Source organism: Lepisma saccharinum, chromosome 12, assembly GCF_977018435.1.
Source record: "Lepisma saccharinum chromosome 12, izLepSacc3.1, whole genome shotgun sequence".
Taxonomy (NCBI): Eukaryota; Metazoa; Arthropoda; class Insecta; order Zygentoma; family Lepismatidae; genus Lepisma; species Lepisma saccharinum.
Window position 1 is genome coordinate 17,484,702 of NC_139240.1, and position 25,024 is coordinate 17,509,725.

A 25,024-nucleotide genomic window follows, 5' to 3' on the forward strand; every position below is an offset into this window, starting at 1 on the left:
ATTACAATCATCTGAAAATAATTATAATAATAGACAACCATAGTAAAATCATTATCATCATGGTAGATCCTAGATCAGCAATTAGCATAATCTCGCAGATTAAGCAGAACTTTTTATTATCGGGAGTTTGGAAACGTTGTTGCAAACTTGCCTGAAGAGGAAGAAGAAGACGAGGCATGGCAGCGTCGTCAGCACCTGGAAGAGTATCCAGTCCCTGGCCAGCCAAGCCACCAGTGGCAAAGTACAGATGCCGAGGCTCCACCCGACGGACTGCAGCATGGCGAACGTGGCCCTCCGCTCGCTGTCGGTCATCTCCATCCCTGCAACAGCAACAGGTGTGCAATTTATTATGATTAATTCATTCTTATACATAGGAGTTTTCAACAGGATGACGCCACTCCGCATAACGTGCTTAAAGTGCAACATTAACTTAACACACACAGTTAACTTGCATATTGGACTGTACGCTAAGAATGAATGTAGCCTCCAAGGAACTCAGATCTCACCCTGCCCTTTTGGTGTTGTCCTGCACAAGGTCAAAATTCATGGCATTCTCCTTCTCAAAGAACCACTGTGCAGGCGCGTGAGCAAATTTCTGCGACTATGATCCATAATATGTTGCAGATAGTGCGAATTTCTCTTTAACTGTGCATGCGATACAATGGTGGACACATTAACCCATCAGGTCCCAGTGATCTCATATGAGATCACCTAACAAAACTGACATTTTAGTAAATATTTTGCAATAATTTTTTATAAATGCTCTTTCATATCTTTTTCAAAGGTCCATGAATTGTGTATAATGTAAACATAATTTACTAGTTTCTACTAAGACAATGATTTTTAGTGTTCAAAAATTTCATTCTATTAAGTTTCACAGAAGGGTTACCGAGAATTTTTGTTATTCATTGTTAATGTGGTATACTGACGTATTTCTGCTTTTATTTTATCATCAGTAGTTTGAAGTATATATAAAGCAATTTTGGTCATTCTATATTAAAAACATCCTAGATATTTCCTCGCCAAGAAAACGGTGATCTCATATGAGATCACTGGGACTTCGACATTTCGGAACTGGCAACAATGATGTTTGGTTTATCATACTCCGCAGTTGTTTTCGTCGAACGATTAGCAACACGTACTGCTGCGTTTATGTACACAGCCAGCTGTTGCATTTATTGTTGGTGATTGTTCGAAGAACAATGTCGTGTTTTTCGCACATACAAGCATGTACAATTGACGAAATAAGGGCTATCCTAAGTGATCTTAGTGAAAACGAATCAGTTAGTGATACCGAAGTTGTCGTTCTTCCGCCGGACAAAGTAGATTGTCTTACTGATGAAGATGAAGGTGACGATGATGAGATTGGTGCAGCTAATGTCAGTGAGGTGCCAGGGCCACTAGAAGTGTGTTATACCCATTCTGTTAACAGAGATCATGCTGGTACGTGCAATGAAGAAGAGGAAGTCAATGAAGATGGTTCTAATGCAGTTTTAGGGGATCCAGTTCAATCATTATACCTAGATGGCTCAACTGTTGAAAATGACGCAGTGCAAGTGAAGAAGAGGAAATGCGTTGACACCCTAACCTGTGCGAAGTGGAGGAAGTGCAGCCCCAATTATAATGATTTGCCACGTAAATCTGATATTGCATCACAGAAGGAGGCTGCATTAGTATCTCAGTGTAAGAATTTGTCTCCTGTAGAAATGTTTGAACTTTTTTTTTCTCCTGACTTGTTTGATCATATCGTACGTGAGACTGTCAAATATGCAACAACGTTTAAAAATGATACCGGTTTTGAGTGTAGTGTAGAAGAAATGAAGGTCTTCTTTGGCATTTTGTTATTTACAGGCTACCATAAGCTCCCAAACTTGAAACATTATTGGAGTGAGAAAGAAGACTTAGGCATTCCGTTGATTAGGGAAAGCATGACTCGTAATCGTTTTCAGAAATTGAAATCTGTTGTGCACTTCAATGATAACAGCAAACTAAGTGAAGAGACAAATAAAAGAAATGATGACAGACTGACAAATCAAAAAACTGTTGACAAATCTTTTAAAATACGTCCCCTGCAAGACATACTGAACCGAAATTTCATGCAGTTCGGTGTCTTTCAGGCTAAATTATCCATAGACGAAATGATTGTAAAATAATTTGGGCACAACACGCTGAAGAAATTTATAAAAGGAAAACCTGTGCGTTTTGGATACAAATTGTGGGCAATATGTGGTTCAAATTGGTACTGCTATAACTTTGAACTTTACCAAGGACGAAGAGACAATTATGATAAAACTCCTCTTGGACCAAGTGTTGTGGAGTCACTCTTGCTTACTACCATTGATGAACCAGAAGGGTATGAAGTCTATTTTGATAATTTCTTTACAACATTTCCACTTCTGATTGAGTTAAAAGAAATAGGATTCCGAGCAAGTGATACAGTTAGGGAGCAACAGATGCACAAGTGTCCAATTACAAATGTTAAGGATATGAAGAAGATGAAACGTGGGGATTTTGATTATCGTTTCGACAAGAACAATGACATTTTGGTTGTCAGGTGGAATGACAACAGTCCAGTTACTGTTGCCACAAACTTTGATACAGTGGAACCACTAGGTAATGTAGTTCGATATTCCAGGAAAGAGAAGCAAAGGATTACTGTGCGCCAGCCAAAATTAATCCGGAGTTACAACAAGGGAATGGGAGGGGGTGGACCTCCATGACTGGTTGTGTGCAAAACATGCAGTAAGTGTTCGAGGGAAAAAATGGTACTGGCCTCTCGTGATTAGAGCTCTAGATATGGCAGTGGTAAACAGCTGGCTTATATATAGAACTGTTAACAAAAAAGAAATTTCGCTTTTGGAATTTCGCAGGCAAGTGACCTTGGCTCTTATAAAGCAACACCGCCCAATCGCTCTGTCATCAAGAGTCACTTCCAGGCTGGTTTCTCTAGCAGAAATACGCTTCGACAAGAAGGACCATTTGCTGACGAGAAGAGATCAACAACGACGATGCCAGAGGCAAGGTTGTTCTGGACGACCTCGTACTTATTGCATGAAGTATAATGTTACCCTCTGCGTGGAATGCAATGTGCCATATCATACCAAGTTGTAGACGTTTCAGTGAAGCTAGAAAATTTCTTTGATATTATTTCTAAAATGAATCTAATGTGTTAATTTACTTTCTCATAGATATACTGTATTGTATGACTTGTATTATTTTAAGACTTCAAATTACATCAAATATTGGGTAGATGAGGTATGAAAAATAACATTATAATATTCTTTTGTTACTATTCCAATTATTAATACCATAAATGTGCTATTAATTTGAATAAAATAAAAACAATAAAATTCTAAAATGAATAAAATAAAATTAATCTAAGTTGTCCTTTTGTAACAGCGCTCATGCGCGCGCGCATACTCACACACACGCACGAACGCACGCACACACCCCTACACGTGCGCACACACATACCCACACACTGTATATTATGCATAAAAATAAAATGTCAATATACAGGGTGATTTCGAACTCCCATTACAAACTTAGGGGGGTGAATCTAGAAGGAAAAACAAGCCGAAAGTGCCATGTGGCAAAATTACGAGAACGGCACCGTGTGGCTGCCAGAGCCGTGAGAAAATCGGTTCACACCTCTTTCAAAGAGCAATAACGTCTGAACCACGAAAGATACGAAGATCGGCTCTGGCGGAAGTGGAGGAAGTCGTATCCAAACAATATCAGGGCGTTGAAATTGCGGCGCTTTTCATAATGCGCAAGGGGAATCCCCAAAGGAAATGGGGAATCCCCACTGCATGTGAGCGGAAACTCGCGCAAAATGGAGAAAGACGACGAGGGAACATGCTGTCACAGGACGGTCGAAAAGTGACACATGGAGGGAGTCCCCAGAGGAGCGCATGAAGTGCGACGAATGGAACATGCTTGGACAGTGACTGTCGCGCATCCCAGATGGTACGCAAAACGGAGTGATGGATGTACACGTGCATGCTACGTGGAACGCAACGTGCAATTACAATTGCGATATGAACCACTACGTGCCCCCTCCCACCGGGAATTCGTTGAACCCGGGAGTACAAGGTCAGCCGGAAGTCGGCTCTCTGAGGAGCAGCACCAAATATCCACGTGCCCCACGAATGCAAGGACACCTCCCTAAAAGGCACAAAAAAAAAAAAAAAAAAAAAGGAAAGAAATTGGCACGTACGTATGAAGGGTTTCACATTGGAATGTACAGACGGGATCAAATGAAATGTACTTCCCTTTTCCTACCAACTCAGAAGCGAGTTGGAAACTCTTCATTACTCCTGTATAGATAAGAAAGTGGGGGAGGGCAGTAGCAGACAAGGCCAGCACGCAAACTTGTTTCCGGCAAGCTTTCTGTTGGAGTCTTGGCAGTTTGTGGAAGGATTTTGTGTTCCTACCACCCCCCTCTCCGCCTCTCTCTTTCTCTCTCTCTCTCTCTCTCTCTCTCTCTCTCTCTCTCTCTCCTTGTGTTTGTGTGTGTTTGCGCGTGCACGACACCTGTTTCATTAAGTTTGTCTTATTTGTATTGCACTGACTAATTGCTGGCCCGACTGGGTATGAACCAGGTTAGCAATGCAGACATAATGAAAGATCAAAAATACAAAAACTCCTGGCATAAATTGTTAGTAGTAGTAAAGGTAAAGTAAAGTTCGTCGTGCGTATAGAACCGTGCCATGAAGGCACATTTAGGGGATGTGGCAGTAGGGCGCCGTATATTCTCGAATCCGGCCATTTTGGAGGTCATATGATCAGCACCATGCTCCAGCCGTCTTTACTCCCCAGGGATATAGTAGAAACGATTTTGATTTGATTCTTTATTTTTATTTCGATTTTTGTGCCACTTTTGGCTAATTTGCGAAGATGGGAAATGATGAAATTGATGAATGGACACTCAGAAACATCCATGCCCAGGCCAGGATTCGAACCCGGGATCCCTAGCGTCGTAGCGCGATATGCTAACCACTCCGCCACAGGGCCCGGCTAGTAGAAATAAAAAAAATACATTCTGCGTATGTGACAGTATTTTTTGGATATTGTCTTGGAAGTATCTGTTAACATCCTAACCAGCGATTTTGTTTAAGGATAAAACTAGTTGAAGGCCGCGAGTGTTCCTGAGAAGTAATGAGCATATCACATAGATTAATGCGCAATAGTTTAGCTCGGGTTTTTCGAAAAAAAGAAGGAAGGATACACAAATCAATTCTACGAATGCTTACGTCATTGCGACCATCAAGTGCATTTTGCACACTAACAAGGTTCTGGCGTCTAGACATAAGGCCCGTATAGTGTTCTGTGGGGTTTGGACTGTGTCCTATCCAACTACGTTTGTAGTTGTCCTTTCACAAATTTCATCATAACACACCTTTCATCCTTATCTTTGTGATTACCCAAAAGTGGAAGAAATGTGAAATAAAATAAATCAATCAATCGGTTATTGTGTCCCTGCGTTTTTCAATTTTTCTTCATGAACCAAAATTAATGTTTCACTGATGTAATGCATCATTATAATCATGTGAATTATTTTCCGTCATCATCGCGTGCTTAATCATTCCTTAAATCATAGACTCTAACGCTGTTGTCCTTAGTGTAATTGATCTTATTGTGTGGAAGTTTTGATGTAGGCAAAATAATGGTTAAGAATAATTCTGAATTGATTGTTCGAAATTTAAAATATAATAACTCCGACGTGACGAATATTAACTGTTCTTAGATCGATGTCATATAACGATTTCTCCTAATTAAAAGGATTGCGGCCTCCGTGGTAGAGTGGTTAGCACAGCTTGCTTAATCACCGACCTTGGCATTGTGTTCATTCGGTGTTCACTGTGAATGTCCCTTCATTAATTTCATCATTTCATCGACCATCCTCATCGTCGCGTTTAGCCAAAAGTGACACAAGAAGCGAATTAAAATAAAGCAAATCAATCAATCAATAAAACATAGGGTCTCCAGTTTCATAGAGCAGTATGCAAAGCACTAGGTCATGGAGGCTCTCAAAATTGAAATAATAATTGCAACAGAAAACCTGATATTAGAGTATTTTAAGAGTTTAGGCATATTAACAATTCACGTCAACCAACAACACTTTCACCTGAATTGTGTGATATATGGTTCTGCCCTAACACTTCATTGATTAATTTGCTTTTATTTGACTTAGCTTTTTGTGCTAATTTTGGCTTATTTGCGAAGATGGGGATGAGTGATGATATGATGAAATTGATAAATGGACACTCACAAACATTCATGCCCAGGTCGGGATTCGAACCCGACATTTCGACCTGTGTATGGAACCGCTGGACACCCACAGTCGTGAGGAAATTGGGGAGCTAAAAATGAGTAGCGTGACTTGGTCACGGAAACCTACAACGACTGAAGGCTTGTCTTGCTGACCACACGTCTCCCCATAATTCCCACCTTAGCAGGTGGATGTGAGGCCGGCAGTAGGTAGGTAAGACCTGGCCCTCACGAAGAAAGAGAGAGAGAGAGAGAGAGAGAGAGAGAGAGAGAGAGAGAGAGAGAGAGAGAGAGGGGGGATAGGAACACAAAATCCTTCCATAAACTGCCAAGACTCCAACAGAAAGTTTGCCGGAAACAAGTTTCCGTGATGGCCTTGTCTGCTACTGCCCTCCCCCACTTTGTTATCTATACAGGAGCAATGAAGAGTTTCCAACTCGCTTCTGAGTTGGTAGGAAAAGGGAAGTACATTTCATTTGATTCCGTCTGTACAGTATCACTTTGGCGGAAGGAAAACAGAGAGTAGCACAAACAGATAAAAATCAGTAACACAGATATTGACCCTTTGTCCTGAAAAATAGGCAACTTGTGCTAAATCTTGAATCATTGCTGCTTGATGTTTCTGTTCATTACCGATGGTATGAAGGAACGACGATGAACTCGGAATGCAGCACGTAAGCACTGCGAAGGACAGTATGAAAACATCCTTTGGCGTGTGCAGAACGGAAACTCACAACAGGGGCTCAATATGACGACCACCAACATCGATGCACACATTGTACCTTCGAAGAATGTTCTCATACAGACGATTGAAGACCAGTGGATTCTCGCGAATGAAGTCCGCTGCTGCCACAATCCTAGCAACCAGGTCATGCTCAGACTCGATCTGGGTTTCATAAATGAGACTCTTCATGCGCCCCCATAGAAAAAAGTCCAGGGGCGTTAAGTCGGGAGATCGTGGGGGCCACGGCACGGGCCCGGCACGCCCTATCCATTGCCTGTCATATCTGTGGGTCAGATGGTCCCGTACGTCCCGTGCAAAGTGGGGTGGCGCCCCATCATGCTGGAACCACATGTTTTGCCTAATGGCCAATGGCACATTTTCCAACATCTCGGGCAATGTCTCTTGGAGAAAAATCAGATAAGCACGACCTGTGAGATTGGTGGGAAGTACGTATGGGCCAATTAAACGACCGGCCAGTATTCCTGCCCAGACGTTGATGCCCATTCGCTGCTGGAACCCACGAGCTTTCGTTGCGAATGGGTTCTCTTCATCCCACACATGGCTGTTGCGGGAATTAAAAACACCCTCTCTGGTGAATTTCGCCTCATCCGTGAAGAGCACCAACTGTGGAAACTGAGGCGTATTCACGCAACGACGCACAAACCATGTGCAGAAGCGAACACGTGGTTCAAAATCTGTGGGACCCATGGCGTGCACCTTCTGGGGGTGATATGGGTGCAGTTGTTGATCATGAAGGACATTCCACACTACAGACTGAGATACACCAACATCCCGCGCTACGATTCGGGTACTCGTACCAGGGTCTTCGTGCACAGCATGAAGAATTGCCTCCTCCACCGCAGGCGTGCGCCTCGTCCTTGGGGCACCTGTGTCCACTCTACTCACAACAAATGTTCCAGATTCACGAAGACGACGGTTCACTTTTTCGAATATGGTGTGTGATGGCGTCACACGTTCCGGGAAACGTTCCTGGTACATCGCACGGGCAGCCCTTCCATTGCATCTCGCTTCCTCGTAAATGAGCATCATGTCTGCATACTCCTCGAAACTGTATTGCACCATCGTGGGAGTTTTCACGTCCACACACACCCACAACGTCGTAATGTTCCCAGAAGATACGTCGTGTGTACGTACTCAACCAATGTGTCACGTCCAGCGCTCTCTCCATACAGTCTTGCAATACCCAGAGGGCGCAAGGGTCAACTTCGACCAGGGATAGCGAGTGACTCCTAGTATGACGTCAGCGCACACCTTCATGCATCACAGAGGCTACGAACGGGAAGGAACGTCAGTAAGTACGGCCATGCGCGCCGACTACGTGGGTGCTCCGGGGCTCGAGCACCCACATAAATAATCTTGTGGGTGCGCCGCACCCACAAGATTTTTAGTTTGATAAAAATAAAATAAAATAAATATTTCTCACTTGCTATTGTTAAAAAAATAATAAGCAATTAAAACATTGAGATGGAAGTTAAAATTTCTAACGTCTAAAACATAATTGTTTCAAATGTGTTTGTGCAAAAGTAATCAAGCAACACATTCCCTCCTTCCTTGCCTGTCTCTGGCCAAGTCAAAGGCAGTCTCCACAATAACAATGGAAGTATATTGACATTGCCAAAATTGCAAACAAATTCATAAGTCCAAATGACGTAAGAAGGAATGTGTTTTGTATTGAAAGTTAACATGTCATGATTATTATTATTATTTGGTACATAAAGTTAGTCATTTTGTAGTTTCTGTTCACAACAAAATCCTTGCATAGTTCTTTCTGCAATACAAATAAAATTATTTGCATTTATGAAGATTTTTTCATTTTAATTTGTATGAATGTGGTATTTTCTGTTAGTAACGTGTTGATAATATCATTGCCTCTTGCAATCATTGTGCATGTAACTTGTTTAAAGTATACAATACTTGATAATTACAGATCTAACCGCCATTGATATGCACCCACAGAAATTTTGGAAAGTCGGCGCCATTGAGTACGGGTTGGTCGCTCCCGTTCCATGTCCTTCACGTGAGAACGTTAATGACTAACGTCGGACTCGCATGGGATACCTCTACACGCTCTGCAGTAATGTAGTACAGAACAATACGAACGTGTCCCAGCATTCGTGGGGCACGTGGATACGTATTTGGTGCTGCTCCTCAGAGAGCCGACTTCCGGCTGACCTTGTACTCCCGGGTTCAACGAATTCCCGGTGGGAGGGGGCACGTAGTGGTTCATATCGCAATTGTAATTGCACGTTGCGTTCCACGTAGCATGCACGTGTACATCCATCACTCCGTTTTGCGTACCATCTGGGATGCGCGACAGTCACTGTCCAAGCATGTTCCATTCGTCGCACTTCATGCGCTCCTCTGGGGACTCCCTCCATGTGTCACTTTTCGACCGTCCTGTGACAGCATGTTCCCTCGTCGTCTTTCTCCATTTTGCGCGAGTTTCCGCTCACATGCAGTGGGGATTCCCCATTTCCTTTGGGGATTCCCCTTGCGCATTATGAAAAGCGCCGCAATTTCAACGCCCTGATATTGTTTGGATACGACTTCCTCCACTTCCGCCAGAGCCGATCTTCGTATCTTTCGTGGTTCAGACGTTATTGCTCTTTGAAAGAGGTGTGAACCGATTTTCTCACGGCTCTGGCAGCCACACGGTGCCGTTTTCGTAATTTTGCCACATGGCACTTTCGGCTTGTTTTTCCTTCTAGATTCACCCCCCTAAGTTTGTAATGGGAGTTCGAAATCACCCTGTATATATATTGTGTTACATTTTCTATTTCTCATGTTTAACTTTAACCCCCGAAGTCCCAGTGATCTCATATGAGATCACCTACTCCCTAGGGAATAACGCATGGCAAACAAAAAATTTCGATTAGGTAGCTCATATTCCATCTTCAGAAGTATATATACGAAAATAAATTAAAATCCAAGCAAAAAAAAGTTCTCTGGGACTTCATGGGTTAAACAGACTCTGCAATTCTTCGTGTTTCTCTCCTATGGATCCATACTTATGGGACACCCTGTAGTTTACCTTCATATAATTAATTGCCCATTGCAAACATGGATTTCGATCTTTTGCATTCTAGGTACATAACCAGTAATTTATAGAAAACATTTTAGTGGGAACGTAACAGATAATTTTCGACTGTTCAGACTTTCACATGCGTTAACTATTCTAGTTTTTGAGACGCTCCGCATAGATGACTTACCTATTGCGATCGGAGTCTGGTAAACGGCGAGGGCAGCCGAGTCCGCCAGTGCACATGAGAAGGCGAAGAGGGGGTAGATGTGGGCTGTCCCTGTGCTCAGAAGCCTCCCGAAGGTCAGCGCTGCCAGGGAAGCGAACAGGACGGGCCTCCGACCAACCCTGAAATAAAGAATCGTTCATTTCTTGAAAGAGTTCGTCTCCATCCAGTGGCGTGTCAAGGAATACTGGGGTAAAGGGGTTATGACCCTCCCCCCGGGCATGCCACTGTCTCCATCACACTAAAGCCAGTGGTGCCACAAGACTTTCTGCCGTGGGTGCACCGCACCACTGGATGGCTGGCAAAGATTTGGGTGGGCCACGTCTTCCAAAAACTTATTTAAATATTTACATTGTTAATACATAGTAGTTGTATTTGCTATAATACCAGCACAGGAAAGTATGAACCCCCCTCAAGCAGATTTGGCTACACTTAAAACTAGCTCAACATGCCCATATGAGCTTTTTGCTCAAGTGTGGAACCTTGTCTAATCCAAGATTTTTGTAAAAAATGCCCCTCGGAAAGTATGAACCCCCTCAGATTGATTTGCCTATACTTATAAAAGGCACTTCTGTGAGATTGTTGTCCATAAATTTGTTAAAAATATGCCCCTCTTGATATTTTTTTTGGCCACACTTAAAACTAGGCCACCCACACCCATACACACCCACCTATACACACCTACACCCACCCACACCCACCCACACATATTTACTTCCGGTCCACTTCCGGTCTACTTCCGGTCCACTTCCGGTCCACTTCCGGTCCACTTCCGGTCTACTTCCGGTCCACTTCCGGTCCACTTCCGGTTTGCCTACTTCCGGTCCACTTGTGGCCAAGTTGTGGCCTATTTCTGCTTTTTTTATCTAGCATAGAGTTTTGATTTGAACCCCAAGAAATTGTATATAAATACCAATGCCAAAAATATCAACACACATACACACATACACATACACACACACACACACACACATACACATACACACACACACATACACATACACACATACACACACACACAAAGCACAGTGCTGAACCCAGCTGATATTTTTTATCCAGCATAGAGTTTTGATTTGAACCCCAAGAAATTGTATATAAATACCAAAGCCAAAAATATTAAGTGTATATACACATACACACATACACACACATACAAAGCACAGTGCTGAACCCAGCTGATATTTTTTATCCAGCATAGAGTTTTGATTTGAACCCCAAGAAATTGTATATAATAAACAACAACAAAAATGCCAAGTCAAAAATATTGAAATCAATGCAATAAGAATATATCCAGCCCCAATTGGGCTAAGCACCAAAAGATTTGTAACCCAGACAAATACAGAACTCCCACAAAAATATGCCCCAAATGCCATAAAAAATATAGCATGCAATACTTCACATATACACATAAAGATACTTGCTCTGTACAGTCATCAACATTGCCCTCACAACCATCTACATCTGGTCTGAAAAGAAAGCATGAAGCACCTGTTAATGCTGGACCTGCAAAGCAGCCACGCCATGCACCCATCCATAGCAGTTTTAACGGCCAATTAAGGGATTACCGGTTTGTATCAGAGCCAAGATGTGACATTAAGAATTTTTTGAACAGTATAAATTCTGATCTGCAGGCAATTCTAAATGCACAAAATGGCTCTTATAAACTGTCCCTTAAATTGTTTGCACAATATAAGAAACCAAATGGCACAAAATTTACACAGCCCCACATAACAGAAACTGTACCGGTATATTCAAACGCAAATTCAGACACAATAATAAGCAGCTTGATAAATCAATTGAATATTAAACACTCTGAATTTGCAGCAAAAGAGTCTGGATGGAGCCTATGCGGCTCTCCACACAAGTTATATATTAATATTTCTGAATTCAGCCCATTACAAGGTTCTACATATCTGCCATTACCTGCCAATATTAAAAACAAAACAGCCGTGGTTAATATTGAAAATAATGATGAGAAATGCTTTTTGTGGTGTATTTTAGCTGCTTTGTTTCCAGTTTCAAGGAATCCTCAGAGAATAAATTATTACAAACAACATGAACACAAATTTGATGATGCAATGGAGGGTTTAGAATATCCAATGTCTGTTCAGAATATTGATAAATTTGAAAAAAGGGCCAAGCATATCAATGGCAAACAATTATCTATTAATGTATTTATTTGTTCCACTGGCAATTGCTCGATAGAACCTCTCAGAATCAGTACATTTGATGATGATTCTGCTGTTCCGATTGATCTGCTCTTAATTGAAGGGGATGGCACATATCATTACACTCTGATACATAATCTTGAAGCTTTAGTCAGAAAACAACTAGACAAATCTAAGACAATATTCAAGTTGTGCAGAAGATGTTTAACTGTATTTGATGGCAGGAAAATGGTAAATAGGGTTCCTGAATGTAACACAGAAATTGCTAAAAACAAGTTAATTGAGCATCTGAAATACTGTGGCAACCATAAACCTGTTCATATGGTGATGCCCAATCCAAGTGAAAATTGCAAATTCAAAAAGTTTGAAGCCTTGTTGGAACACCCAGCATATATTGTCTGTGATTTTGAATCGAACCTCAAACCTCTTGCATTCTGCAATCCAGATCCTGAAGAATCTTCAATTATACCATACCAGCTACATGAACCTTCCAGCTTTTGTTATATAGTTATACGGGATGGTGTAGCTAGTGAACCACACTTATACATGGGACCAGATGCCATCAAAATATTTGCACATAGAATAGAAAATGAGTGCCATGACATAGCATCTAACATCTTATTAAAATCAAAACCTATGTTGCCTTTAACAGAGAAACAGATTGAAGATTTCAACAATGCAGAAAAATGCCCGGTATGTGATTCTGAATTTTCAGATACAAATATCAAGGTGAAACACCATTCTCATACAGATGGTAAATTCTTAATGGCCCTGTGTAATAGCTGTAATATTAAGATCAAGAGACCAAGATTTGTCCCCATATTTTGCCATGGAGCATCCAATTATGATTTCCATCATCTGATCAGGTATGAGGGGTTTGACAAGCAGAATTTAAACATTTTAGCTGAAAATGATGAAAAATATATATCTATTAGCAAGATAATTAAAGTTAATGGTGTTCCTATTCACATAAGATTTCTTGATTCTTACAGAATTTTATCTGCTAGCCTGGCTACACTGGCAAATCAATTATCTGATGATCAATTCAAAATCACATGTGCTTTGTTTCCAAATCAGGACCTGAAATTAATTAGGCGGAAGGGTGTATATCCATATGACTATGTTACAGATTTTTCTAAATTTGATGAGTGTTCCCTGCCACCACAAGAAGAGTTTTACAGCAAAATCAGAGGATCTGGAATCACTGATGAAGATTATCACCATGCCCAATTGATGTGGAACAATTTAAATTGCCAGACATTTGGTGATTATCACATGGCATATTTGAAACTTGATGTGACCCTCTTAGCTGATATATTGCAGGCATTCAGAAAATCTTCCATGCAAAATTATAGACTGGATCCAATATATTTTTTCAGTGCCCCGAGCCTAGCATGGTCTGCAACGTTTTTGAACACTAACATGCATTTGGATCTGATCCACGATCAAGATAAGTATCTGTTTATGGAGAAATGTATAAGAGGGGGGATGGTGCAATGTTCCCAGAGATATGCCAGAGCAAATAACAAATATATGCCTGATTATGATCCAGCACGGCCATCAAATTATATAGTGTATGTAGATGCCAACAGCCTCTATGGTCATGCTATGATGCAAAAACTGCCATATGCAGGGCTTGAGTGGGTTGAAGATTTCAATATTGAAGATCTTAAGGATTTTGATGACAGTAATTATGGCCTATTCTTAGAGGTTGATCTGACAATTCCTGATGATTTGCACAATAAATTTTCTGATCTGCCCCCAATTCCCGAGGTTCAGTACTCACCTGGCTCTAAACAGAAGAAGCTCATGATGACTCTGGAGCCGAAACAAGGCTATGTCATATATTACAAAAACCTCCAGTTCCTGATGAAACATGGTGTTCAAGTGACCAAAATTGGAAAAGTTTTGAGGTTCAGGCACTCAGAATGGTTGAAACCATACATTGATACAAATACAGAGCTTCGAACATCTGCAAAGAGCCAATTTGATAAGGGCTTGTTTAAATTGATGGTGAATTCAGTGTATGGCAAAACTATTGAAAATGTCAGAAAACATACCGATGTTAAAATAATTACTGACCCCAGCCTGAGCAAAAAATTGGTTGCAAAGCCTAATTTCAATTATAGAAGAATTTATGATGAAAATATGGCACTTTTCAACATGAAAAAAACAAAGATTAAGTTTGATAAACCTATTTATGTAGGGGCTGTGATATTGGAATTGGCCAAATTACATATGTTAACATTGTATTATGATGTGTTGAAACCTTTTTATGGTGATAATATAAAATTGATGTACATGGACACGGATAGTTTTATTCTTGATATTAAAACAGAAGATGTTTATCAAGATATGTCACAGCCTGAATTGTTTCAATACTTTGATACCAGTGAACATACAATAATTAAACACCACAACAAAAAGGTGCCTGGCAAGTTAAAAGATGAGACACTTGGTGATGTTATTGTGAAATTTGCTGGGTTAAGTGCCAAGATGTACACTTTTGAAACATGTAGTGGCGCTGTTGCCAAAAAGGCCAAGGGTATTGGCAAAGTAACTGTTGAAAAAGAGCTTGTATTTGAAGATTATAAAAATTGCCTCAAATCCCAGAATTTAATCAAAACATCAGAATCCAGAATTCAGAGTGTGGATCACTTATTGACTAGCAATATTGTAAGAAAAGTGGCCCTGGACCCACATGATGATAAGAGATGCATTTTATCATGTGGCATACATACTTTACCTTGGGGTCATTGTGATTTGAAAAATGGAAATCAATGCCCAATTACAGAGCATGATTTGAAATAAATAAACATGCCTATGAACTTATTTGGGTTCAAAAAACAGGCTATTATGGAGCTGCCAACACCACAACCCTCTTCTGATATGATATCTAAACTGAGTGGCTTGTTAATTATTCATCTGAACAGCATACTTACAGATGTTGATGATGAAACGGGCAAAATATTGTACATATTTAACAATAATTTAAATCATTACCAATTACCTGTAGGTGGGCAATTGCAATTTATTACAACCCCTGAGGGTGATGTTAAAATTTCAATAGGGAGAAATATTTATAGAATTAAGCACTCAAACATGATTTCTGGCACTGTATATACTGTTTCTGCTGGTGACTGCTTATATATTGAGGTCCCTGGATCATATGATAAGCTTATACCTTTTTTTATAGAATTAAGAATCAGATACTCTATAATAAATAACCACTAAAACAAAAATGCCTAATGATATATTTGGCCATACAAGACATGAAGATCACAGTGATGAGATTCTGATGCTTGATGTCAGAGTCAAGAAATTAAGAAGTGATTTACAAGCTTTACAAACCACACTCAATGCCAGTCTTCAATTAGAAATTACAAATGTACAATCACAATGCATGGACCCTCTTCTTAAAATTAATTCTGAACTCAAATTGTTGCTTCAAAAATATACTGATCTGGCAACATTGGATAATTTTCAAAGTTTAGAAGAGGCTGTAGCAGCTCTTCAAGCCAAATTTAAGACCCAGGCTAACAACTCTGAGCAATTGAAACAGCAATTGGAAGAGCAAATAAATAATGTCCAGACGCAGCTCCAAACAATTGTCAAAAGCATAAAATCACAAGAAGATTTTGATCTAGTGATTTCCACTCTAAAAGAACAGATTCAATCACTCCAAATACTTAATCTGGACCCCTTGAACAATGCCATAGCCGAGGTTAAAGAAAAAATTGAGACACTTGAAAATTTTATGAACAATTTGCCATCTTCTGATGCTTTGAATGCAATAACTCGGAGTGTTGCAAATATTAAGCTGCAACTTGAAACATATGAAGATTTTGGAAAAATTCAAAGTTCCATAACCCATCTTGAAGGTACAATAGCAGCAGTGCAAAATGATTTGGCAAATGTACTAGAATCTCGCCTGCCTGGTATTGTAGACACACTTGTTAGTGTCCAGGAACAGATCACAAAGCTTGAAAACCTCAACACCGAATCTGAACTATCTCATTTTCATCACTTGATCGATGATATCCAAACAAAGCTTGAAATTTTACAACAATCAACACCCACTCAGGCAGATATAGCCCTGCTCCAAAATGCTATGCAAAATGTGGCTGATGCTTCTGAATTAAACAATGTGAAATTGGCACTTGAATCTTTGCAAAATACAGTATCAAATCTTCCTACATCACAGGAACTTAAAAATATTAAAAGGGCAGTGAATCGCATATTGAAATCAGAAGATATCAAGAATATCCAAGCAGAGATCAAACATCTCACACAGACAGTGGCCACTCTACCAACCAATCAACATATTAATGAACTGCATGCCCTGTTTGAGGATATCAGAAGACAGGTCCATGATCTTACTGCTCAAAATTCAAAATTGGCAGTTGTTGAAAATTTACAGCAAATTGTAGCTAATATCAAGCAACAGCTAGGGACCATGGAATCCAATCAAGCAAATGCTCTGTCTGTTTTTGCCACGCAGCTACAAGAGATTGTGCAACAATACAAGAAACTTATTGTGGACATAAAAATCAAGCCAGGGCATGATGATGTTGTTAGGACTATCAATGAGCACCTTGAATCTGTAACAAGCAGATTGCTTACAGCAGAAAAAGAAATAACAGGCATAATCGAGAATCCAAAACATACAGTAATTCTTGAATTGTACAGCATCACCAACAAAGAATATGATTCACCATTTACACCAGGTGGCAAAATATATATGCTGTCCCCTGCACAATTTTATTACCAGTTTTTTGTTGGGGGCACACTGAGACCAATCAAGATCAAATATTGGCTTCAACCACAGGCACACCACTACCCCACCTTATCAATAACAAATGCTGATAACAAAGCAAAAATCACCAGTGTAGAGTTTGAGGATTTTACAGATCCCAATACATTAGAAACAGCCTATACTGAAGATGATGGCACTTTGGAATTTAAAATACAAATAGGGGACAAATTATATTTAGAAAATCCTGCAGTCTCAGCTGCTGAACACCCCATAGTTGCAATATTTTTGTTTACATATTATGTCTAGACAAATTATTGTTGATGAATTACACAGACAGGCCAGACATAATTTTAAGAGGCTCCCAGTAGTCACAAAGGGCATAGATGATTTATGGCAGAGCGACTTGATTGAGATGGCAAGTGGACAGTTGAAAAACTTAGACAAAATCAACAAGGGCTACAAGTATCTACTCACTGTGATAGACACATTTTCAAAATTTGCCTGGGCTCTGCCACTCAAATCCAAGACTGGGGCATGTGTTACAGAAGCCTTCAGGACAATCATCAATCAGAGTGGAAGATCCCCGCGCTATTTGCAAACAGATAATGGCAAAGAATTTTATAATTCAGTGTTTCAACAATTTATTAAAAGCCAGGCAATAAAACATTACTCGAGTTACAGTGACCTCAAAGCCTCTATTGTAGAGAGATTCAACAAAACCCTAAAAAATCTGATGTATAAACAATTTACCCTCCAAGGTAATTATAAATGGATTAATATTCTTCCAGAACTTCTACATAAATATAACAACTCGGTCCATTCCACAATCAACATGAAACCCTCTGAAGTAACTTCATCTGATGAGCAAAAATTGATCAGGACTGTTTATTATCCTAGATACCAGCCAACAACAAGAAAGGCCAAATACAGGGTGGGTGAACAAGTAAGAATCAGCAAATATAAGCACTTATTCAAAAGAGGCTTTACAAGAAACTGGAGCACTGAATTATTTACAGTGGTTCAAGTTAAACCCGGGACCCTTAACACATATATAATAAAAGATCATCGAGGAGAAATTCTCAAAGGCCGATTCTATGAACAAGAACTCAGCAAAACTAAACAGCCTGACACATATCTCATAGAAAAAATCATCCGCAGAAAAGGCAACAAGATACTTGTCAAATGGCTAGGACTCCCAGAACACAGCTGGATCGATGCAGACAAAATAATAATATGAGCACCTGGGATGTTATAAAAAGGCTGCCAGAACCTGAACAGCAGAATAAGAGAAATGGCAACTTGCTGCCTGATAATATTAGGTGTCTTATTGTTGGGCCATCTGCTTGTGGTAAAACTACACTAATGGTTGATAATTTTTTATTGGCACCCAACTGGTTAGACTGGAAAAACAGGCACTTGTATGTCTTCTCTAAGAGCTTGGAACAATTAAAATATCAGCAGCTGATGAAGCTATATGATGGATTGGATATAGCCACTTTTGAACCAGATGTTAAGCCACTCCATGAATGTCTCGATAATTCTGTTGTTGTATTTGATGACATTATACTGGATAATCAAAACAAGGTTAGAAATTTCTTTACACAGGGCCGACACAAAAACATTGATTGTTTCTACCTGGCACAGACTTTTTCTAAAATACCGAAGCAGCTGATCCGAGACAACAGCAATTTTATATGTGTGTTTCATCAAGATCATACCAACCTCAAACACATACATGATGAATATGTAGGTGGGGACTTGAGCTACAATGACTTTTCTAAATTTTGCAGCAGGTGCTGGAACCAGGACAGTTATGGGTTTGTCACAGTTGATATGACAAGAACACCTAATAGTGGCAAATATAGAAATAAAATCAACAATTTTCTAGACATTGAAATATAAATAAATAAACATGAAAAGGCCAATCATTGATGATCTTAAGTTAAGAGATTATCTTGTAAAAAGATTTAAGGGATGGAAATCACAGAACCGAGGAATTTATGAACAACACAAACAAACAGAACAGCCTATCATTGATGCTATTAGTGAATTAGGTAAGAATATCAAAACTGTTACAGAGCAAAATCAAAATTTGAGTACAGAGCTTGTACCTGTAGCTGCCAGGAACATATTAGATTATCCATTCACCCCACTTTCCAGTATTCATACACCTAGTCCTCTTGCTCCTAGAAGAATTGAAGCTACTCAGGATCCTATTGAATTGGGTCTTCTTGCTCAAAAATATTTAACCACACCTAAAGACAACAAAGATGAGGTCTTTGGCTTATATGCTGACACAGAGCTTGATGGTAGCATCATACATAGAATTGGCAATTTCAGAGTAACATTTATGGGAGATGATATAATTGTATATTCAGAATCTCGTCTCGGAGAAAAAGGTGCTTTTGTTAAGTACCCCGGAACACCTGGATTGTGGGAATTGATGACTCGGAAAAGACCTGGCAGCTATACAGATCAAGATTATGATTATTACAAAGAAATATTAATAAAATCAGATGCTCTATACCAGAACAATGATCCCACACAAAAAAGAGTCAAGTCTAGCAGTGGGGCAAAATACAATAATTTAATCAAGCCCATATGGTCACAGGTCAAGACAGGCAGTGGAATCAAACAATACAACACCCTGCCTAAAGAATTTGTGTGGGTTGATGATGTCAGGAAACTTGTAGATAGGTTATTGGTGATAGCTGGGGAGGAAAATGCTGGCAACAACAATTTTTACAATGAAAAGGTTGGAATTATGGACATGATAAGCACAAAATTGTCTAATTTTATAGTGAATGACACTAAGGGGATTGGATATCTCATAAAAATTATTAATACTCTACCACCTAAATTTTGGAATATTTCTGAGGGCCGGGGGTTGGTTAATGACATCATAAACAAGTTGCCATTTGAACTACACATTCCAGGCTATCAGTATTGTGGTCCCGGTACAAAACTGGATCATAGATTAAACAGAGGGGATCCTGGTGTAAATCCCCTAGATGCTGCTTATAGAGACCATGACATAGCATACAACACACATACTGATCTTGACAAGAGACATGTTGCAGACAAGAAATTGGAAGAGGCTGCATTTGGTAGATTTGTAAGCAAAGATGCTTCTTTAAGTGAAAAAATAGCAGCATTGGGAACTACCATAGCTATGAGCACCAAACAAAAACTGGGGTGGGGTTTGTGAATATGTATATAATAAACCTACAATGAAGGCCAAGGGTGTTATGCATCAAATACCTTATGCAGGTCTCAAATCTCTTAAAACTATTGACAGTCTCTTGACCAAAAAGCAGCGCAAGAAAAAAAATTCTTGTCTTGCAAAGGGCCATGGTATGAAATTGTTGCTTAGTACCCCCCAATTAAAAAAATTACAGCAATCAAGAAAAAATCACATGTGGGGGGATTCATATTTACTATCCCGGCCATCTTAGCAGCTCTCGGGGCTGTGGGGAGCTTGGCTGGGGGATCAGCCGCCATAGCAAAAACAGTAATAGATGCCAAGAAAAATAGGGCAGATTTAGATGAGCAGAGGCGCCATAACCTGGCCATGGAGAAAAAAGGCAAAGGTGTTAAGAGAGCCATGAGTAAGTTTAAAAAAAACAAGAGCCGCTTACAAACCAAGATATTGAAGCTTTAATCAAGCCACTGGGCATCAAACATTTTAGGGGTGTGTACATGTCTGATTCTTTGCCAGAACAACCACTCAACAAAGAGTGTGGCATTGTTAATTTGGATAAGTACAAAAATCAGGGCACTCACTGGATCTGTTATCTTAAATATTTAAACGATGAGGCATTTGTGTTTGATTCATTTGGAGGTGTTCCACCTGAAAATTTAATAAAATATTTAAAATCACCTAATCTTTATTACAATAATGCCCGTGTTCAAAACTTCAAAGATGTTAATTGTGGACATTTGTGTTTATCTGTTCTTAGATATATGTCTCAAATAAATAAACCATCAATTGAAGATTTTCAAAAAGCCTTGTGGTATTTAAAACATCATGGGGGTATTTCATCTCACCAGCCAAAATTCAATATTGAAACTCAAATTACATGATGACATAGTATATCCCAAAACAATAGCTCTCAGAGCATTTTATGGCATGTACTTGATCCCTAATATTACGCACCACAACAACAAAATTGCAGTAGGGGATCAAAAAATTGTCATCACTCCAGGGCAATATAATCTGTCCACTCTAAATGCTCAATTACCCAGAGGTGTAGTGTTAACTCAAAATTCTGTCACTCACAGAGTAGAGATTGTATCTGCTACAGAAACAGTGGATCTGGGTACTATAGGAGAGCTGTTAGGCTTTGAGAACAACACAAAACTTGAACCAGAAATCAAACACACTGCTATGAATATACCTAAATTCTTAGCCATAGAGACTCTGAATATTCACTGTAATGTGGCGGAGGGTATGATCACCAAATCAAATGGCATAGGCACTCACAAACAAACCGGCATCATTGCAACATTCAAACCTAATTCCGAATTTATGGAGCCAATCATCTACAATCCATCCCCAACATTATATTTTCCTGTGTGCCATAATAGAATAGATTATATTGAATTGATGGTCACTAATGAAAAAGAAGAATTAGTTGATTTTGCTGGAGCCACAACAACTGCAATCATAGAGATTAACATTTAAATAAAAATACATACAATGGAAAATATTGAGAGTTATGAGCTACAATCATTCCCCCCAAACAGGAGGACATTTGCAAATTTAAATCAACCCAACACAGAAATTGAGGTTGATCTTGATGTAGGGGATGGCTTTATACACCCCCACAGAGCAGATCTATACATCAAATTTGATGTTGTAAAGCTGGATGGAACAGATTATCCGGTAAATTCAAATATAAGATTGGTGGACAATTTTGTGCCGCATCTGTTCTCTGAAATTGAGATCAGAAAACATGGTGTTGTTATAAACAGAGTGGATTATCCCGGCATTACCTCCACAGCTTTGGCCACATTAAAATTATCCAAAACCGAGGCTTCTTACTACAAAATAGGTGGATTTGAGGCTGGTGAGAAAATATTATCTAAAAATCACACAGTGCTGTTCCCGATGCGCCTGTTGCCAGGATTCTTCTCAGATTACAAAGATATTATGTGGAAGGGTGGTTTAAGAATTACATTTAGAAGAGCTGCAAATGATAACAATGCTTTGATGAGGTACAGTACATTAAATTCTACAGGGGAAGCTCTGCCTAATACCCTACCTGATGAAGGCAAATGCATTATTCAGACTATGGAGTTAAGAATCCCTGTTGTTGAATATGAAGCCAGTTATGCTCTTAAATACAAAGCTGATATAATAAAAAATCCACAGATTCCTCTGCAATTTTATACATATCAATGTGTACAGAAGCCCGCAACTGGTTCTTATTATGAGTTTGATGCTACAAATTCATTCTCCAGTATTCAATATGACATGCCGGATTTTGTGGTAGTACTGTTTCAGACTGGAAGACACAATAATCAGGAAAAAAATTCAAGTAGATTTGATAACTGCAACATCAAGAACATATATCTTAAAAATGGCAGAAATGAGGTATTTCCTAGAGAAAATTATAATTTAGACATTTCCAAGGATGATTTCCTCAAATTATATGAGGCATTTACAGCATACAAAAGGGTCACTACTGGCAATACTGACATGTATTACACACCAGATGAATTCAAAACACAGAGACCCATGTTTGTAATCAACACTTCAAAAAGAAAACAAGTTGTGGTGAATGACAGGACAAACATTAAAATTATCTGTGAATTCCATGAGGCATTACCTGATGACACCATATGTAGTGTTATTCTCATAGGTGAAAAATCATATGTTTATGATGTAAGAAATGAGAGAGTCACAGAGCAATTCTAGAAAGTCTCTGCATATTACATTGTTTTAATATTAGATAAACAAATTGAGGCTGGTGTCCAATTGAACTTAAACCGGAAGTGGACCGGAAGTGGACCGGAAGTGGACCGGAAGTAAATATGTCTGGGTGGGTGTGGGTGGGTGTAGGTGTGTATAGGTGGGTGTGTATGGGTGTGGGTGGCCTAGTTTTAAGTGTGGCCAAAAAAAAATATCAAGAGGGGCATATTTTTAACAAATTTATGGACAACAATCTCACAGAAGTGCCTTTTATAAGTATAGGCAAATCAATCTGAGGGGGTTCATACTTTCCGAGGGGCATTTTTTACAAAAATCTTGGATTAGACAAGGTTCCACACTTGAGCAAAAAGCTCATATGGGCATGTTGAGCTAGTTTTAAGTGTAGCCAAATCTGCTTGAGGGGGGTTCATACTTTCCTGTGCTGGTATTATAGCAAATACAACTACTATACATGATTGAAACAAGAAAGTTTAAATATTGGATTGATCTTACTTAGCCTATCTACCACTTATGAGGGGTTAACCCTGGATTGCTTTTATGCAGACTAGCGAGGCTCTGGCTTCTGGACTCACGGGGAATGTCATTCTGCGTGGGGCTCGTGTTTTGTGTTATAATTATGTGTTCGTGATTTTTCTTCATTCATTTCATCTTTAATCTTTATCTTTCCGATTAGCCAAATGTTGCAGAAAGGGGAAGTAAAATAAACTAAACGAACCAATTAATCTACCACTTTTGGCTTATTGCGAAGACAACGATGAATGGTGCTGGTAAGATGAAATGGGTGAAGGGACAATCACAAACACACATGGACAACACATAACACAAAACCTACAGAGAATTATGCTGGCTGAGTCCAGACGCCAGAGCCTCGTTAGTCTGCAACAACGTAATCCAGGGTTAACTACGTGGAAGATATGTTGACATTGGGGTGCCTTCATAAAGGGTCAACCCTTCCACCTCAGGTTTCTCTTGAATTTTTAAAAATATTTAAGGCTTTCTAAATAGAACCAATCATCCCACTGTGTGGACTTATTCAGATGCTATATTAAAAGTACGTCACTCATTTGTCACTTATGAAAACTTCAAGCTTATCTATTAAAATCGAAAAGTAACACTATTAAGCCTAGTTGTCATGTTTAATTAAACAATGAAAAGATAAGGTAACATATTTGCAATCATTAATAACCGAAGATCTTAATGTCTATGCGCCAATAAAAACGTTTCGCGTTAGGGCCAACAAGCGCCCCTGGATCACCGGTAGTCTTCTTAGATTGATATCACTCAAGAACCGGATGTTTAAGCGCGCACGTAGTTCAAATCATAATTACACGTGGGAACAATATAAGACCTAAAGGAACTACGTAACAAATACAGTAAAAGATGTGAAAAAATTATATCCTTACGCAGATCTATTGCGATAAATATTCAGGCAATAACAAATTCAAGATATTCAGGTTCTTAACTGGAAATGATCATGGACGTCCGCAGGATCTTTTGCAGGGAGGGGCAAGGAAGGCATTTTTTTCCAGGGGGGCAAACAAGGCACATTTTCCCAAATAATAGTGTCGTTCCCTCAAAAAACATTTCTTAAATTTGATTTTACCATATTCATGCAATAACTAACACATATTATTGTGGCTGAAATGAAATTATATTATATGTGAAAAACATAAAAGTTTTGGTTGACTTTCATTTTCCAGGGGGGCACACTCCCCCCTTGCCCCCCTTCTGGACGCCCTTGGAAATTATGGCAAAAGGCAATCCATCGCATCTATTGAACATAACAATGAAACAATTACGGAAGATGTGAGGGTGTCGAACGTCCTCAAAGACCACTTTGCTAACGTCGGTAAGCACATATCCAACACATTCACTAACGATTTAAGGGCAAAGAAAAATGAA

At 39.5% G+C, this 25,024-nt stretch overlaps 1 protein-coding gene across 2 annotated transcripts in view; it reads right to left on the reverse strand.

The window, feature by feature from the left end:
* The window catches only part of LOC145996389 (carcinine transporter-like), an 82,715-nt gene that overhangs the window by 25,800 nt on the left and 31,891 nt on the right, over positions 1 to 25,024 (reverse strand). For both annotated transcript variants that reach the window (XM_083132819.1, XM_083132820.1), the window contains exons 5-6: positions 10,228 to 10,385; positions 152 to 320 (exon numbers count right to left, since the gene is read on the reverse strand). In XM_083132819.1, the coding sequence (XP_082988945.1) occupies positions 152 to 320; positions 10,228 to 10,385 (327 nt within the window). The remainder of the gene's footprint in view (positions 1 to 151; positions 321 to 10,227; positions 10,386 to 25,024) is intronic.